The sequence below is a fragment of the Epargyreus clarus genome, unplaced genomic scaffold, assembly GCF_041222505.1.
Source record: "Epargyreus clarus isolate Ecla_fem2 unplaced genomic scaffold, WU_Ecla_fem_2.2 ptg000032l, whole genome shotgun sequence".
NCBI classification, from domain to species: Eukaryota; Metazoa; Arthropoda; class Insecta; order Lepidoptera; family Hesperiidae; genus Epargyreus; species Epargyreus clarus.
In genome coordinates this window covers 1,553,816-1,572,254 of record NW_027332237.1, presented here as the reverse complement: position 1 = coordinate 1,572,254, position 18,439 = coordinate 1,553,816, and the positions used below count along the sequence as shown (strand labels likewise).

Genomic DNA, 18,439 nt, shown 5'->3' with positions numbered 1-18,439 from the left:
TAAATGACTTGTTTTATCGCAATTTAGTAACGATTTAATACGATTATAATTATTGACGATTGTAGATTATTTTTGGCTTTAAGGGTATCCTTAAAGCCAAAAATAGGAAAAGATCGTGAGAAAACCTACGTAACTTAAAGATGGCAAAGTATTATTTGAGAGTTCTGAGTTCTTATCTGAGGTCTCTTAGAGGAGACCAGTGGCTCGTGGAAACAGTAATAGGTTGAAGATGACGAAGTAACGAACTTAAAAGTCTAGTGTCTTCTCAAATGACATGATTAATTATGATACATAAATATAAGGGGCCCAGTGGAAATGCATCTTATAGTTTCGACGATCTACGATTAAGCTGTTTTTCAGCAGTTAGATGCAGAATTCTGATTTATAAAATGAGAATATCCAATGCATTTGCATACATGTATGCTATTATCGCATTTATAAAAATCGTTGGCTATTTAATATTAATGGCTATTGAAATTTATGAAGCCTCTTCCACTTTGAAAGTAGATCCGTGCTTTGCATTGGAACAGAAATGACGGTGATGAGTAAATCATATCTCTGAATCACTTGTCTTGTAGCTCAATAACATTAATTGCTTGTAAATCATGTCGCTCATCTACTCTCAGTGTGACAAGTCAGTAATGTACAAGTTTTCGCGTTTTATGACTTCTGGCGCGTTTCCTTTCTGAATTTCAGTTTTTATTCAAGACGACGCTTTCCAATTCTTAATGAAGTGTCGAGGGGCTGGAAATTGTTTTCAAGTTTTGAGTGGGCTTTTACCTGTTGTATTATTTTTCTGTTTGCTTTATAAATTTATTTGAAACTAGCTGAGTCTCTTGGGTTTATCAGCGATTCAATCTATTTCAATTCTTTGTATTTTTTTTATATACGGGAGTAGCAGACTAGCACGCAGTTCACCTGAATGCAAGTGGCTACTGCTGCCCATCTGTAATCAACCGCAAGTAGGATTAGATATTCCTACCTTAGGTCGGCCACAGATGTCCCGCTACCCCTGATGACTAAACTGAAACTCCTCGGCAAAATGTCTCCCTTAATGCCTTCTATCCAGAACCCAGCAGCGCTTAACACTGCTGCTATTAGGTAGAAGTAATTGGCCCGTCTTATTATATACTTATCGTCGAATTGATGGTAAGTGGCAACTGACACTCAAGGACGTCTGTAATCGATCCTAAATAGGATTGGCATTATTATGATGTCAGCTAGATGTTTTACTATCCTCGACAACTAAGTTGCAACATCTCATAGAAATAGATATTTGAGATAGGTCCCTCTCCCACATCTCTTAGGCCAGAAAACACCTACGCTTATAAATGTTGTTATAAGGCAGAATTATGCATGGCGGTGGTGTCGGAGGCCAAATAAGAAATAGCCATCTTCGAATTATTTAAATTGTCTACCAGTTATAGGTTCTGATTCTATGTATTACTTTAAACATCTTTATAAACTTTCATTTACCTTTAAATTTTCCATAATTTTAAGAGTGAAATAATCTTTCAAATTGATTTAGAAACTTTCTTCGAACTCCAATTTCCAAAACGTGCTACTTCATGTCATCATTTTTCAAGTACTTTACTTCAATACACTTCACGAAGAGATGTGCTGATTTAAGGAAAATCTTGAAAAGAAAATGAGCTTCATTTTGCGTCAGTCAAAGCAAGCTTCAGATCTTCCTGTTATCTCCCTTATTCCTTGCACACTTCAAAATGTACAGTCACCCATCTTTGCATCATCATTCGAACATTAATCCAACTGCGGCGCTTCGACGGCCTTTTGAAATTCACGATCTGCTCGTAATGTTTCAAAGAGATTTCTGAATGATACATACTGCTCAGTAAATCGGCAAACTATCGTGCATTTTCAATATTCATCAACCCATTACTGTCCCACTGCTGGGTACGGCTCTCCTCTCAGAATGAGAAAGATTAGACCATAGTTCACTGCGGGCCAAGTGCGAATTGGTAGACTTCACATACCTTTGAAAACATTTTTTTTTTATTTCTCAGGTCTGCAGATTTCCTCGCAATGTTTTCCTTCACCGTTTAAGTAAGTGATAATTCATTTGTACTACGCGCATAAGTTTGAAAAATACGAGTTGTGTGCCTGGGAGTTGAACCTGTAAGGTTCATTCTGGTCGTCAGGAGATGCAACGGTGTAAGTGATCACTCACCATTAATCAGAATGCATGCTTATTTGCATTGTGTATTTTATGCAATCTTTATTAGATCCTGCGGGAAACGGAGCGTCGTGGCGAATACCGAATACACACGAGTAAGTGATTACAAATACTTGTTATTCGTCTGCACATGTATCTTAAGCTGGCTGTATAAATTAATGAGAGTAGTGGAAGTTCTTTTGGAAAGAGGGTTAAGCCGTTGTCTCAGCAATAAGTTGTGACATTTGATGACTGCAATACATGTTTTTGACACATTCCAAGACAACATTCTTATTTATTAAAATTATTATTCTTTCTAAAACATTTTTCCATCTATCCTTACCGCCCGTAGCTCCCGCCTTTGCTTATTCCCTTCAATTTTCCCCAAGAAACTGATTTTATAAATGGCTCGGCACCGCACTCTTGATTTTCTGTATTGAAAAGGCTTTACCAAAGGAGTGTTGCTTTGTTTGTAAACAAATGATGCCGCAGCCTCTTCTGCGTTTGGCGTTTATTAATTATTCCGCTGGAAATTTCACTTTACTCAGCGTTCAATGGATAAACGTCTTCTCATCTTTGCTCGTTTATTTTTATTAGGCTAGCTTGTATTTAAGTAGCTACAAGATGGTAGAATCCTCCAGAGGCACTACCGCGACTCCTATTTCTGCTATAACAGTGCTAAGCGCTGTGGTGCTCTGATTTAAAGGGTGTGATAACCTTTCGTGGTTCGACTCCAGTGGCAATGCCAAACCTACTTCTGACTTACAACAGCAGTGGTAAGCACTGCTGTGCTCTGATAACGGCCTCAGGTAAGAGTATAATTTTGTATGGGGCTTATTACATGTATTGTGTCCATAGGCGGCAGTAGCCATTAGCATCAGATACATCCTCGTCCTACTGAACTACTGTGTACTGAAGGTGGTAGAACCCTTTGTGGTTCGATTTCGGCGGCACCACCGCCATACCTATTTCTACCTAATAATAGCAGTGTTAGGCGCTGCTGTGTTCCGGTTTGAAGGGTGTGGTAAGGGAGACAGCCTTTTCCCAGGCGTTCCAGCTTAGTCCTCAGGGGTAGCGGCGCATCTGTGGCCGACCTCAGGTACGAATATCTAATTCTATCTGGGGTTGATTATAGATATCCATGGGCGGTAGTAGCCACTTACCATCAGGTGGACTGCATGCTCGTCTGCTACTATAATAAAATACTCGTCTGCTAACATAGTCCTCAGTAATAGCGAATGTATGTCCGACCTTAGATACAACTCCAATCTAATCTTAAGTTGAGTACAGATTTTTATGGGCAATAGTAACTGCTCATCATCACGTGGACCGCTACCTCGTTTTACATTTAAAAAAATATTATTTGTAAACACAACAAGCTTATTGCTATATCGAGCATATAGGTGGTATCCTCTAATTACCTCAACGCCACTGCATCCGTGTGCCATTAAACATTCAGGCGCAAATCGTCGGTCTGAACTAGTAAATAGTAAATTGGCGTAAATATTACATCTTCGTTAATGACACAAAATAGACTGCGCGTATATGTAAACCTTTCGCAAATCATCAAGAGATGCCGCTGCTGAATCACGCTATCGAAGTTTTCTTAATATCTTGCATATATACAAGTTCCGAACTGAGACCGTCGGAGCACGGCCGCTTCCCGGGCATGATCACCTAGCCCCGGAAATCTCCCTTTGTCAAACAAGACATAGCACCCACCCGTATGTAACGTTTTTTACACACGTAGACACACAAATATCCGGAACCCAAACAGGCATTTTAATTTATAATTTAGACTTCTGACTAGACAAGGATCCAACGTCGATCCTATTGCATTTCTAGTATCTACTCCACTATGTAGGACGTCGTGGAGGATTGCAGGGGGATAGAAAAAGTTTTTTTAGGGAGGTACTGCCGTCACATCTATTTCTAGCGTGAAACAGTTCTTGTTCTATCGAAGGGTCTCGATGCCGACTGACTTACATATGAGGCGACCAGTCATACATTTGTAATCGGCTTCAGGTATTAGCCCTGTTCTATATGGTGTAGGTTTCAGAAGCTCATAGTCGGCAATGGCCACTTACCATCAGGTAGACGGCATGTTCTTTTTCTACTTCAATCTTTAAAAAAATACAGTTCCCCTTTTCTTGTCTAACCACGGAACTCTAGAAAAAACCTCTCTTCTCTCTAGAGATTGCGAGTTGCGGATCGAATAACGGATAACTCAGCGGCTTATATAAAAATCAAAATACATTGCGCATCAAATAACTAATAACTCGGTGGCTTATATAAAAATAACTGAGTTATTTGCGTACATTCCCAGGGTGAGCTAGTTTGGTCGCGCCCTGAATATTTAATAGATGCCGACCAGAATCAATATTGTAAGTAGATTAAAATAGTATTGTAATTGGAATGCTATGTTGTGTTATTTGATGATTCGTGTGGAGCGGTCACGATTGCAGTCGGTTCTGGGTTCGATTCTCGGTCAGACAAATCTGAGTATAAATTTAGATTTCTGATTTGGGTCTGTATTTTTATATATCTTCTTTGTGTGTTTATGGCATCCACGATTTAGATAAAATGGTAGTGTAGGGTTATGAGTGTAGAGAGCGTTACAGGGTTAAGGGTAAAAGTTATTTCGATGTAATTAGTTTGTAAAATGTTTGTTACTTTATTTTTTTTATCCCATATGTCTATTTCTCTGCATATTACGTGTTTCTATTATTTTAAGTTTAGATTTAGAGATAAAAGTGAGTAAATGGTTGGGAACCCAGGACCTTTTCTCCCGCATAACACCATAGGGAGAAGGGGGTGACTGAAAATCAGCGCTGAACAGGATCACAATCTTTGTCAGCAAAATCTGAGTCACTTCCTTTTGCCCAGTATTAATTTTAAGTTAGCTTGTAATGTGTATGTACTCTTTTGTATTTTAAACGCCACAAATGTTTATTATTATTATGTAATAATTAATTAGAATTTGTGAAAATATGTATGATGCTTACATGCATTTTTTAACCGACTTCAAAAAGGAGGTGGTTATCAATTCGGCCGTATCTTTTTTTTTCTATGTATGTACACGAATTACTCCGCCGTTAGTGGACCGATTTTAATAATTCTTTTTTTGTAACACATCCTGGCAGTTTCCATTCTATTGATTTTTGAAGACTTTTACGAAAGATAGACGTTTTTGAGATTAAAATAAACAATTTTAATTTGCATTATAGGTACGTAGCAACACAGATTCACTATCAAGATCAACCCATTATTGTCCCACTGCTGGGCACGGGTCCCCTCTCAGATTGAGAAGGATTAGGCGATAGTTCACCGCGCTGGCCAAGTGCGTATTGGTAGACTTCACATACCATTAAGATTTTTTTCATAAATCTCTCAGTTAGGCAGGTTTCCTCACGATTAATTTCTAATGCGCGCATAACTTTGAAAAATTAGAGGTGCCTGGTGCCTGGGATTTGAACCATGGACCACTCGATCGAGAGGCCGAGTTTTTTCACCACTAGGCTATCACTGCCTTTGCAACACAGATTATTTTTCTTCAAATATCTAGTTTTCTACAGATTACACAAAACCGCTTGTAAAACCACGTCTCAGTAATAACTATAGTTACAACCTTAAAACGTACGCAAAGTTTTTTAATATAACTTTTCAACTTATAGTTATTGCTTTGCCTACAACGCAAGTAGTGTTACATAATAATTTAAAAAGATACGTGAGTAGCTATGGGTTAAGAATGTAATACAATTTTGACATGAGGTGCTACCCATATTGGCTGGTTTAAAAAAAATACTCTTCGACTCAGTAGATACAACCGGCATAATTATTTCTGCCTTAACCATAGTTGTAAGTGCTGCTATTTTCTGGTTGTACGGGTGTGATAATTTGGTGAGAAAAACATACTTTTATGAGGCGTTTCAACTTACTCATCAAGCGTAGTAACGCATCTGTGGCCGACCACTGGCTCTCTGATTTCATCATTATCATCATCGTCATCAACCTATTACTGTCGCACTGCTGGGCACGGGTCTCCTCTCATAATGAGAAGGATTAGACCATAGTCCACCGCGCTGGCCAAGTGCGTATTGGTAGACTTCACATACCTTCGAGATTTTTTTTATAAATCTCTCAGGTATGCAAGTTTCCTCACGATGTTTTCCTTCACCGTTTAAGCAAGTGATAATTAATTTCTAATACGCACATAAATTCGAGAATCAGAGGTGCGCGCCTGGGATTTGAACCTCGACCCCTCGACCGAGAGGCCGCGTTTCTTAACCACTAGGCTATCACTACTATCAATATTTACTCGTATATGAGGCGTTTCAACTTAATCCACAAGCGTTGTAACGCACTTGTGGCTGACCGCTGGCTTTCTGATGTAGATTATAGATATTCATGGAATGCAGTTGCAATATACTATCAATGTGATGGCGTCATTCTTTGCTATATTTTTATTATAAAAAAAACCTTTATTAAATTTTTATGGAGTAAAGTATAAAAGTAGGTTCTTTAGCGCCACGTAGACGTATCTGACGTCTACGTGGACAATTGTCGATGGAATTAAAACCTTCTTATAGAAACTCGAAATGACAATTTTTTTGGTAGAGTCTAAGAGTAAATAAATCGGACATACACTAACATCTCTTTTTATATTATTCCTTTTAATTCTATTTTTCTTGATATTTTCGGAATTTTTCCAGAAAAATTCCGACCCAACATCAAGGTCTTGTTTACGGCATAAGTTCTAAGAAAACGGAATTAAAAAATATTTGACAAATCACTTACTAGAATCATAGTGCTTCTATTCCAGGTTCCATTTCCAAGTAAAGAAAATTCTAAATAATGAATTTAGATTTCATTACTCGGTATTCCCTTACATATCTTTAAGAATGATTATTCATATTCTTGTAAGGTGCTAGATCCCTTTGTGGTATGACTTTAGAGGCACCGCCGCTCTGCCTATTTCAGCTTAGTAACAGTTTTAAGCGTTGCTGTGTACAGTGAGAAGAGTGTGGTAAGGGAGACATACTAACACGAGGCATTCCAAATTAGTCCTCAGGGGTAGCAGAGTTTGAAGGTGGTAGAAACCTTTGTGGTTCGACTCCTTCCTACCTATTTCTACCTAATAATAGCAATGTTAAGCACTGCTGTGTTCTCTTTTGAAGGGTGTAAGGATGTAAGCAAGGAAGACATACTTTTCCGAAGCGTTCCAACTTAGTTTTCAAGGGTAGCATCGCATCTGTGATCAACTTCAGGTAGGAATTTTATCTTATCTGGGGTTGACTACATATGTTGATGGATGACAAAATCCACTTACAATCAGGTGGACTGCATGGTAATATGCTATTTAACGTTATAAAAATACTGAGATGCATACTCGAAAGCTACTTATGAATTCAAAAACGTAGACACAGCCATTATATCTGTATTTTATATATCGAAATAATTGCTTCAATTTTATTCCCTCCATATTACACTGGGAATATTCCCAGAAAATCCCGACACGACGCCTTTGTTTACGGCGAATGCGGCGTTCAAGAAAGACGTGAATATAAAAACGACACCCCAACAAACTTGCTCCTGATGGAACTTGAATATTTTATAATAACGTTAGATTTTGTTTGAAAAATAAAATAAATACGTTAAGCTCATGTTTGAGTTGTAGGTGTTATACATATACAAATGAGAAGATATACACTAATCAAGGTACATCATACTGAACTTAATTTGTAATCTAAATATGTATAACTCAAAGCACTGACTGACATAGTGATCTATCAACGCACAGCCCAAACCACTGGACGGATCGGGCTGAAATTTGGCATGCAGGTAGATGTTATGACGTAGGCATCCGCTAAGAAAGAATTTTGATCAATTCTGCCCCCAAGGGGATAAAATAGGGGATGAAAATTTGTATAAATCTTCTTACGTAATAATATTACTTCGTAACGCGAGCGAAGCCGCGGGCAAATGCTCGTTTACTGATATTTTACATATTAAATGTCTTCGGATACGCTTATATTCTGGGAGTTATATAGACTACATTATATTTTAAGCAGAGGGACTTTAGTTTTCTCTACTTTAGAAATTTGTTGTGAAAGTGGGTCTGTAAGGTAGTAAGTTTCTATGTGATTTAAGGACTGTCATATCAGTTCTCGTTATAATAATTATAACAACTGGTACCGAAGAGTCATCATTCGACACGGGTTAGTACTAATCTGTAATTTATTTTTATATTATGCCTTTTAATTTTATTTTTCCTCTACGTCTTGAAGCACTATGGTGGTCTGGTATGCCCTTCTGAATTGTGGCAAATAAGCAATTAAGTGGAAAATAAGTAACAATAAAGTTAAGCTTTTTTAAATAATTTGTACATATTAGAGGATATTAAATCGCATGATATCAAAAATATCACTCCTTTGTTTATAAATGTTTCATGTGAAATACTATATTTTACAAATCACATAGTATTGTTTTACAAAAATATATATACCGCGAACTGAATAAAAACCTCATGTTCAGACAACATAACAAATACTTTACAAATATGGCACAATACTCGTTTCAATTTTATTTATTCCCACATCGCACACGCAAATATTCCCAAAAATTCCCAACACGCGTTCATATTAGCGCCATTGTTTATGGCGAGGAGCGCGGGAATAAACACGCCCTGTCTACCAACATAACTTGTTCCCGATGAGACTTGAATATTTTATCGAACCATTTGCCTGGATTCGGGAATTTATGTCGTTCTATTCGGAATTTGGGAATTTGTCAACTTTATATACGAGTATGGAGAAATATGATTATTAGTAAAAGTTTTGTAAGTAAAACCGATTTCATAGATTCAGGAAAAGTGTTTGTAATATAATGTAGATTCAATTAATTGATATACATAGTTGGCGTTTGAAATAGTATCACATTAAGAGTCGCAACATTATTTATGTCCAATATGCGAGTCCAATTAATAATAAGCGTCGATAATGAGTAATATTCTATTTCAATTATTTTTATTATGTTGTTATTTACTTTTATGCACTTATTTTTTATTGATCTTATCAACAGACATCAATAACTTCAAGAGGGGTGTAAAAAGAGCTCTCCTTCAATCTCCTTCAGTGTTGCAAATGTCGCTAGGCGATGGTGACTGCTTTCCATCAGGTAGCCCCTCTACCTTTTCGTTAGGTTAAATATAAAAAAAACTGTATTTCTAAAATTATCATATATCTACTATCCAAAAAAATATAACAAGATGAATACAAAACAATCCCATGGGAAGCCACTTTAAATAATTACATGTGATGATTACCCATCAAGATTTATGTAGTTGCTTACCTGACATCTTCCATCGATACACATATCAAGACTGCCTGGCCTGCACCTGGTGCCGTCAGAGACCCTGGCAGCGAGGACTGCCACCACCACGCGGTCTTCTTCATCCAAAGACACCGTCTGTAGAACCAAAGATGTTACGGTATGATTATGTTAGATAAATAATATGTTGACTGAACGTGGCAGAATCCTTGGTGAGACTGCGACTTCGTGTAATTTCGCTTTCAGGGCTTTAGTCACATTTGGAATTGATTGCTTTTGAGAAGTTCAGTTCTAACAACCACATGAACATCTATTAGTTATCATTTTATGCTATACGTTATGTATATATACAAAGTTGTGTGATATCTTATGTTAGCGCCAATTGCCATTTCGTCCCTTAGCAGCGTTTTTTCTGAAGATTCATAGGACAGTGACAATGGCAAAAACTACGTGTTTAAGAGACACCTATGTAACATATGTTCAACAATGGACTTCTATGAACATGGATTTGATCTTCTACACGGATATTTTGATACTGGCGCATAGAAATCGGCGTATCAGGATATAATAAGTACCTAAGCATTTTAATACAGAATTAAGTTCTAGTCCCATTTTTGGTATAACTTACCGGCTCTGGTCGTTGCCCAGAATGCTGAGGCGTTCCTCTGCAAGTCAACGCGCAAGGCTCCGCGTCATCTCTATGAGCTCGCCAATGGAAGAGCTCGCCACCGTACGGCGTGTTGTCATGGGCACTGCACTGCTGCTCCCTCCAGATATCTTCCTCTAACAGCGAGATGTTGCCTCGGCACGGCTGGGGACGAAGAAGATTTTAAGTTCTAAGTTCTTGAGGCCTTTGGGAAAAGAAAATTTTCCGAGCTATGTTATACAGGACTATCCCTGTCGACCCGGAAATAGGGCTGCGGTATCCCTTGTTGGTCGTAAGAGGCGACTAAAACAGGCCTCCGAGGTTGCGGGTGGCAAGGTAGAACCCTTCAGCAAGCAACTCCGGGAAGGACGGCGGTATGTGTGGTAGCAAGCTGTCGTAAACAACAATTGTGCGGGAGGAGAGAAAATTGCAAGGCAGAGTCCGACAGTAAAAATCCCACAGAACCCGGCGTCGCTTCCTAGGGTGTCGGGTACCTTTGCCCTCGCCTGAGAGTTCTTTAAATAAAAGTTCTCACTTTGAGTGGAGACTAGTTCCCGACGGTGGATCAATAATGTGTTGATGAAATTCCATTACTGCTCCACTGCATAGGTCTCCTCCCAGAATCAAAAGGCTAAGGCCATAGTCTACCGCGCTGGCGAAGTGATTATTGGTAGACTTCACACACCTTTAAGATGTTTTTTAGAAATCTCCCAGATCGCGATGTTTTTCATCACCGTTAAAGGAAATGATAATTAACTTCTAACATGCACATAGCTTTGAAAAATCAGGGTTGTATGCCTGGGATTGAAGCTTCGGACTCCTCGATCGAGAGGTCAAGTTTCAACCACTATCACTGCTCACTATAGACAAATTACGTAAGGCAATCTTATCAATCTTTTTACTTATCGAAGTTAAGAATTTCTAAGAATCGAATCCTTTCTGCTCATAACATGAAAGAAAGCAATTCCACAAACACTTACCTACCTTCTAATAGCTGTTTGTATCTAAACAGTTGGTAAAGGAAATTGCAAACCGAACAGTATGAACGGTAGGAATGAAAATATTTGGGGAACGTCACATAACTTCAAAGGTCTTTGTTGTAGAAACGAAACTGCCTACTCAAAGGCGAACGAGGTGATTAGGTAGCTGATTTGTAAGCATTGGGAATATTCGTGATTCTTTTTTGTTTGCCTGTAAACGACAATTTCCCGACGCGGAATATGTTTTAAAATAAAGTGGAATGGTTGTTTTTTCCTTTGTTTCTTTAGTTTTGTAAAGAATTTTATCCGTATGTTTCGTGTGCGTTTGGTGCAGTTGACAAACATTCAGGTAGTTTTTCGAACATATATGTCTTATGGGTAGGTATATGTCTCATTTTTTGGTATGCCCTGCGTTCCTAACGGCTTGTCTTTAACAAAGACGAGGTGTCGTTGGATTCTTCTGAATTGTGATATAACATAGACTGTATATTTTTTAAGAGTCAATCATAACTGTGTACTCAGAGGCGAAACGGGTTGATTAGGTAGCTAATTTGTAAGAATTAGGAATATTCGTGATTCTTTTTTGTTTGCCTGTAAACGGAAATTTCCCGACGCGGGGTATATGTTTTGAAATACGGTGGAATGGTTGTTTTTGCTTTTGTTTCTTTAGTTTTGTGAAGATTTTTAGCAAAATAGATTTAGTATGTGTCATGTGTGTTCATTTATTTGCAGTTTCCATATATTCTGGAAATTATGTAGTTTTATTAATTTTAACGGAATGTGGAGGGTAAAGTTTTTCGAGCGTATTTGTCGTATGTATGTATGTCTCATTTTTGGGCATGCCACAGCCCAATGGGCTTGATGGTTTTAGTATATGGGGTGTTATTGAATTCATTTGGACTATACATACGTTCCAAAAACATTCTCCGCAGTGGGATAAATATGTTTAGATGTCATGATAAAGCAAATACGGAGTCTACCCAACCAGTTCATATACTACAGTATACATATACTACTATTATATTTGAACGTTACACTTAACATATAGTAAAGTTGTATGTACCGGCACACAAGACGTGCGAACTTAGTTAAAGTCAATAATTTCACTTGTCTGAACTTAACCCTCATCTCGAAATGGTAATATTACAATAACGTAATATCTCAGCTAGTTTCAAACTTTGAGAGATGTATTGAAGTTGTAACGTTAAATGTTAACGCCATATAAGATAACGTTACGTTAATGTGTACTATTTCATGAATGAATGGGTACTATACAAAAAATAACGCATTCTCTACTCTTGACCCCACATTAAGATTTTTCCTGTGTAGTGATTTTATGAATGGGTATTATACAAAAAACGAGCTTTTGCCCGGGGCTTCGCTCGCGTTACGAAGTAATATTTTCATCCCCTATTTTATGCCCTTGGGGGTAGAAATGATCAAAATCCTTTCTTAGCGGATGCCTACGTCATAACATCTACCTGCATGCCAAATTTCAACCCGATTCGTCCAGTAGTTTGGGCTGTGCGTTGATAGATCACTATGTCAGTCAGTCACCTTTGAGTTATTTATATTCATTGAGATAATGCGTTCTGCACTAGGGTTTCTGGTCGGGAATTCCCGGATCGGGAATTCCCGGGAAAAACACGATGAGCCGGGACGGGAAAAATGGGCCGGGATCCCGGGAAGTCGGGAAATTTCAAAGGTGAAAAAAAAACTTTAAAAAATCATAAATTACTCATAGATTTTAACATTTATGATGATTTTAACATGCAATACTCGATGAGAATATATTTACAATGTTAAAGTAAACCTTATCGCGTAAGAATATGTCATTTAAGCACAAATTAATACCGAAGTTTCAACTATATTTTAATGGTACTGCTTACAAGCTGACGGAAATGAAATATGTTTAAAAAATTAAGAATCATGTCAATGTAAGAAATACATTTGCAAATGATGCACTAAATGCAGTCTTATTTATCCATCCATTCATTAGCCTTTTGAGGAACATTGCTGGACATAGGCTTCTTATTATATAATTTTATTTTTAGTATTTATTGTTATAGCAGCCATTATACATACTCTGCAAAATTTTCAAATTTCTATCTATTACGGTTCAGGAGATAGAGCTCTGTGGCAGATTGACAGACAGCGGTGGCTTAGTAATATGGTTCCGTTTTACCCTTTAAATAAAACGGACGCTGCAGCCATGGTTTTTCATACTGAATCCCATCCGATTTATACTTGGTTTATCTTTTATTATTATAATCCATTTTTATTGTCTTTAGAGGACTGCATAGCCCTAGTATAACTGGCTAAGAAAAGGTGTGATATTTAATTACTCATTGTTAAGACTGGAACATTATTTTGTTCAGGATCCGCTGTGCGTCCGCCTGCGGTGCATTTTAAACTCAGAGCCCTCGAGTAAGAGGCAGACTTTCTAATAACTAATATAATCTTATTAATAGTATTTGTTTTGTGTTTATTAATTATTTTTAAGTCTTTGGAAGGCGAGACTATCATTGATTATATCAGTCGGTCCTATCGAGTGATGTGGCTGGTTAACGCCGCTTAAGCTGGCTAAGCTACACCTAATTCCGATCATAACTCCCTCCGACTTTGAGTTTTCGGCTTTGAGGCTTCTAAAGCCTACAGTAAAGGTTCTTTTCTTAGCGCCATAAGTCGTCACTGGCTCAATAATTTCAAATTCAGACGATGAGGAATTCGGGGTAAGAAAGCAGTCCATATTTTTCCGCACGTAAACTAGCTGAGGTGGATTCTGCGAGTAACCCCATTCGCATAACAACAACCTATACGGGTGTGACATGGAGTCATAGGCATAGCAGTCGTTAAACCTTGTTAGAGCCCTTATGGATAATGGATAAAACATTTGACATAGTTCGGCCACTAATCCGTACGTCTTTCCACGAATCCGTACAGCAGAGGAGCATAGTATAATACGGTCCTGGCCTCCCCCAGTTACAAAAAGTGGGCAATGCCCATAAATAAGAGTTAGAAAGGTTGAAGACATAGAATTCATAGTGTTTTGAAAATTTCTCGAGTTCCCGGGAATTCCCGGGAAAATGTGGTCGGGAAATCCCGTGGGTCGGGAAAAAAATATGCCGGGAAAACATTCTATTCCCCCTATTCTGCACTCATGACTCCATAATAAGATTTTTCTTCTGTAGTGGAAAATAATTAGGCCAGTCCGAGTCGAACTCGCACGGAGGGTTCCGTGCCAACAAATTTTCATCACGTTTTTTATTTTTAGTATTTGCTTTCATATCAGGTATAAAAGTAAATTAATTGTGGAAATTTGAACTGTGTACCACAGTTCAAAAGATGAAGCGAAAAACGTCGAAAAATAGCGATTTCTTGTATGGCGACCAGCATTTATTTTTTTTTACTTTATTTTATTTTTTACTAATTGTTATTACAGCGGCCACACTTACATACTCTAAAAAAAGTTAAGTGTCTATCTATTACGGTTCAGGATATAGAGCCCTGCGACAGACGGACGGACAATGGAGACTTACTAATAAGTTTCTGTTTTATCTTTTGGTTACTGGACCCTAGATAGCGCCCCCCGGCGCGGTGTCCCTGTAGTCTCGGGAATAGAACAGGGCTACAGTATCCCCTGCCTGTCGTAAGAGGCAACTAAAAGGGGGCTTCCGGGGTTGCAGGCGGCAAGAGCGGGAGCTCGAACCGTCCAGCAAGCAACCCCGGGAGATGGTGTGGGAGGAGCCAAAAGTGCTCCCCCAGGGCAGAGCCCGATCGGAGCGTCGCGCTTGAAGGACTCCGGTTGTGTTCCCTCGGAGATCCCGGAGTTCTCCAACAAGCGTTGAGGAAGGCCACCGGGGGGGGTTTTAGTGCGGTAAAAATCCCACATAACCCGGCGTCGCTCCCACGACGTCGGGTACCTTTTGAAGGTTTCCCCCTCGTATACAAAAAAAAGGGTACGGGACCCTAAAAATAACAAATACTAAAAAATAATGATAATTAAAATTTGGTGGCATGGTACCCTCCGCATCGACTCGTACTTAGCCAAATATCTATTACATTATATACATTTCATATTACATAACGAACAATACTAAGACTTGTAACAATAACGTGAATCCGAAGCCTAAAGTTCGGTAACTTGTATTGTACTCATAATAACTTCCTCAAGAGTACTTTTGGTATCAATGTATGAGAAACTTGCTTACAAGGCGAACTTGTAAATGCGCTTATATATAGTTATGTACTAGAAATTCTTCATTATTTGTATTGTAAATACTCGGAGATTTCAAATATTTTTTGAGAGGAACTCTAATTATTTTTCTAAAATAATAGTAGTCACAGTTACTGCTTGTAATACGAGTATCAGTTATCAGTTATGTACCAGTGACAGTTCAATCTAAAATCTAAATCGGTTCATCCGTTTCGCAAATACTTTGGAACAAACTTAATTTTTAGACAGAAACCCAGAAAGACAGACCAAATTTAAATAATTGTTTTTCTCATATGTACCATATATTATAATATCCTATGCCGTTATTAAAAACTGAAATGAAATGAAATGAAATATATTTATTTTGTATAGGCCAACGGCGGCACTTACAAATTGTCAGTTACAATATTTTCTTAAACTACTACCGGATCGGAACGCGACCTCTACTGAGAAGATCCGGTAAGAAACTCAGTGGGTTTGTCTTTTTTAATTTTAAAAATAATTATTCTCTTTTTAATTTTTTTAAAAGCCATTATTTATACATATAATTAATAAAGCATTATTTACTGTTATTTTGATATTACAAACAGACACTTTAATTTTATTTATGTGTGTGTATATTATGTGTAACAGCAATATAATGAACAATAAGACTTGTAACAATAACGAGAATCGGAAGCCTAAAGTTCGGTAACTTGTATTGTACTCATAATAACTTCCTTAAGAGTACTTTTGGTATCAATGTATGAGAAACTTGCTTATAAGGCGAACTTGTAAATACGCTTATGTATACTTCAGGTTTACTAGGAATTCTTATTTCTTTATTTACGAGCTGTGCCTTCGCCGTTTCGATTGCATTTAAAAGTATAAATATTCGAAGATTTCATATATTTTTTGTGCAAAACCCATAGATAAGTATAGATATCTCACCGCCTTGTAATTGAAGGAAGCCATTAAATGACTTAAACCATAGAAAATTAAACAGCTGAAAATTCTGTCAGCCGTTTAATGTCTGTCATGGCGTAATTTACGCGGAATAATGCCGACATGCGCCGTTAAGACCCGAAATCAAAGAAAAAGTGCGAAGAAATATCGTTTCCTTCGTAAAAGATCTAAAAAGTACAATTTTTTAAATATTTTTCAAACACGAAAATGATTGACAGTGACAATTGTCAAAAGGTTAAATTTTTTTGTTAGGAGCGAGTAATCTTTACTAATCTATGGCGAAACCCTAATTATTTTTCAAATATAAATGTAGCCTAAGTTACTTCTTATAACATCAGTCTAAAAATAAATTCAGTCCTGAAAATTTGTTCAGAAGAATTACGTCTAAAATCGGTTCAACCGTTTCGCAGTCAAGTCGGAAAAACTGAGTGTATGACAGACACATTTTTTTAATAATTGTTTTGGTCATATGTACCGTATATCTGGAGGCACGGCAGTGCCTCCGCCAAGTCGAGCCAACAATTATTTTCTTGAAGCAATTCGGCCCATTTTTGACCCACTGTAACTTCGTTGCATATGAAGCTAGAAGACTGAATTTTCAGGAGCCAAGCAAGCATTGTATAGACACGGTATATTTCAAATTATACTTTCATATGCAAACTAGTATTGTACTCATAATAACTTCTTCAAGAGTACTTATGGGTAAATAGAAAATATGCTTATGTATAGTTCAGTTATACTAGGAATACTTATTTATTACTAAACACACTGTTTACACAACAAAAGACCATATAGAATAAATTATAGTTTAGAAAAACTAAAAACCTCACTTTTATTGCTGATCAAACTTAAAAGTAATAATTGTTGATATCTAGTAACTTTGCTTGTAGTAACTAAAACTTGAAAATAATGAATCCTGTACCCTTACCATGAGTTTTCAAAACATCCCACAATTTTACGTTACGTTTACTCAATCCATTATTCTGTTCCGTTTGCTTCAGTAGACTGAGTAAACGTCACAATAATTAAGTGCTCAAGTTTTTTTGTCTGCCTCACATGTTCGCAAAAAAAAGAGAGACAAAACATAAAGCGCCATTTTGTCAATTTAGACATTTATTGTTACGTTACTGACAATATAGTTCTGATACAATCCGCTAGGGGCGCTGATTGGAATTTGTATGGGCAAATACGTAAACAAATACCAAAACAGTCATATTTGTCAAAACGTAAAAACTCATGGTAAGGGTATTGATGATCCTGAGAAGGACAATAGTACAAAATTATTAAGATCGTGTATTATGATCGATTCTTGATAACTGTTTAAAGTTTTCAATTAAATTGGATTTTCAAAGTGAGTAAAAGTCGAGTTTAAGATTTAAGATTTACTTACATAAATTATTGTCATAAATGTGATCTTTGGGTTCCGTACAATAAAATGTTACCCAATTACATCAACTTCAGTTTTGTGGAACTTCGCAAGGAGTTGCAAAAGCTGTTAATTATATGAAATTTGGGAAGTGGATTTTCTTCATGCTTTATAATAATTTATATCAATTAATTTAAGTTATAAATAAGTTAAGTTTTATATGAATTAATTTATGTCTTTCTATTTGTAGGTGCACAGTAGCTTGCTCAGAAATTAAATGTAAAAAAATCAATGCATTTCTAGATAATTTTGAACCTTCCAGCTTACTTTAAAAAAAAACAGTATAGTATATCTGAAAATTTAGTTAATTCACACTTCATATATCAAATTGTATTATCTTCATATACTTCTTTTTAACTTGTAATTGATAAAATCTAAATTTACTGAAATAATTTTATTAATTCCTGTACATTGAAAAAGCTTCATTGTTTATATATTGGCTATATTTCATTGATGTACTGAATAAAACCATGAGAAAAATGTTTACTAGCTAAACCTCGTTTTTATTCGACGACCCGCGTGACGGAGCGGTCACCATACCGGTCTGACGCGCAGGGGATCCCGGGATCGATCCCCGGCCAGACAGAAATCTAAAATGATGAATTATATTTCTGTTTCTGGGTCTGGGTGTTTGTATATTTGTCTATGTGTGTCCATGGCATCCACGACACAGGGAACCCTAGTGTGGGGCTGTGAGTGTAGAAAGCGTTTATTTACTCGTAAT

At 37.2% G+C, this 18,439-nt stretch overlaps 1 protein-coding gene across 1 annotated transcript in view; it reads right to left on the bottom strand.

Annotated features, from left to right (window-relative positions):
* Positions 1-18,439, bottom strand: part of nolo (ADAMTS-like no long nerve cord) — a 244,911-nt gene that overhangs the window by 90,560 nt on the left and 135,912 nt on the right. The window contains exons 5-6 of the mRNA XM_073090487.1: positions 10,131-10,313; positions 9,524-9,640 (exon numbers count right to left, since the gene is read on the bottom strand). Coding sequence (XP_072946588.1) covers positions 9,524-9,640; positions 10,131-10,313 — 300 coding nt within the window. The remainder of the gene's footprint in view (positions 1-9,523; positions 9,641-10,130; positions 10,314-18,439) is intronic.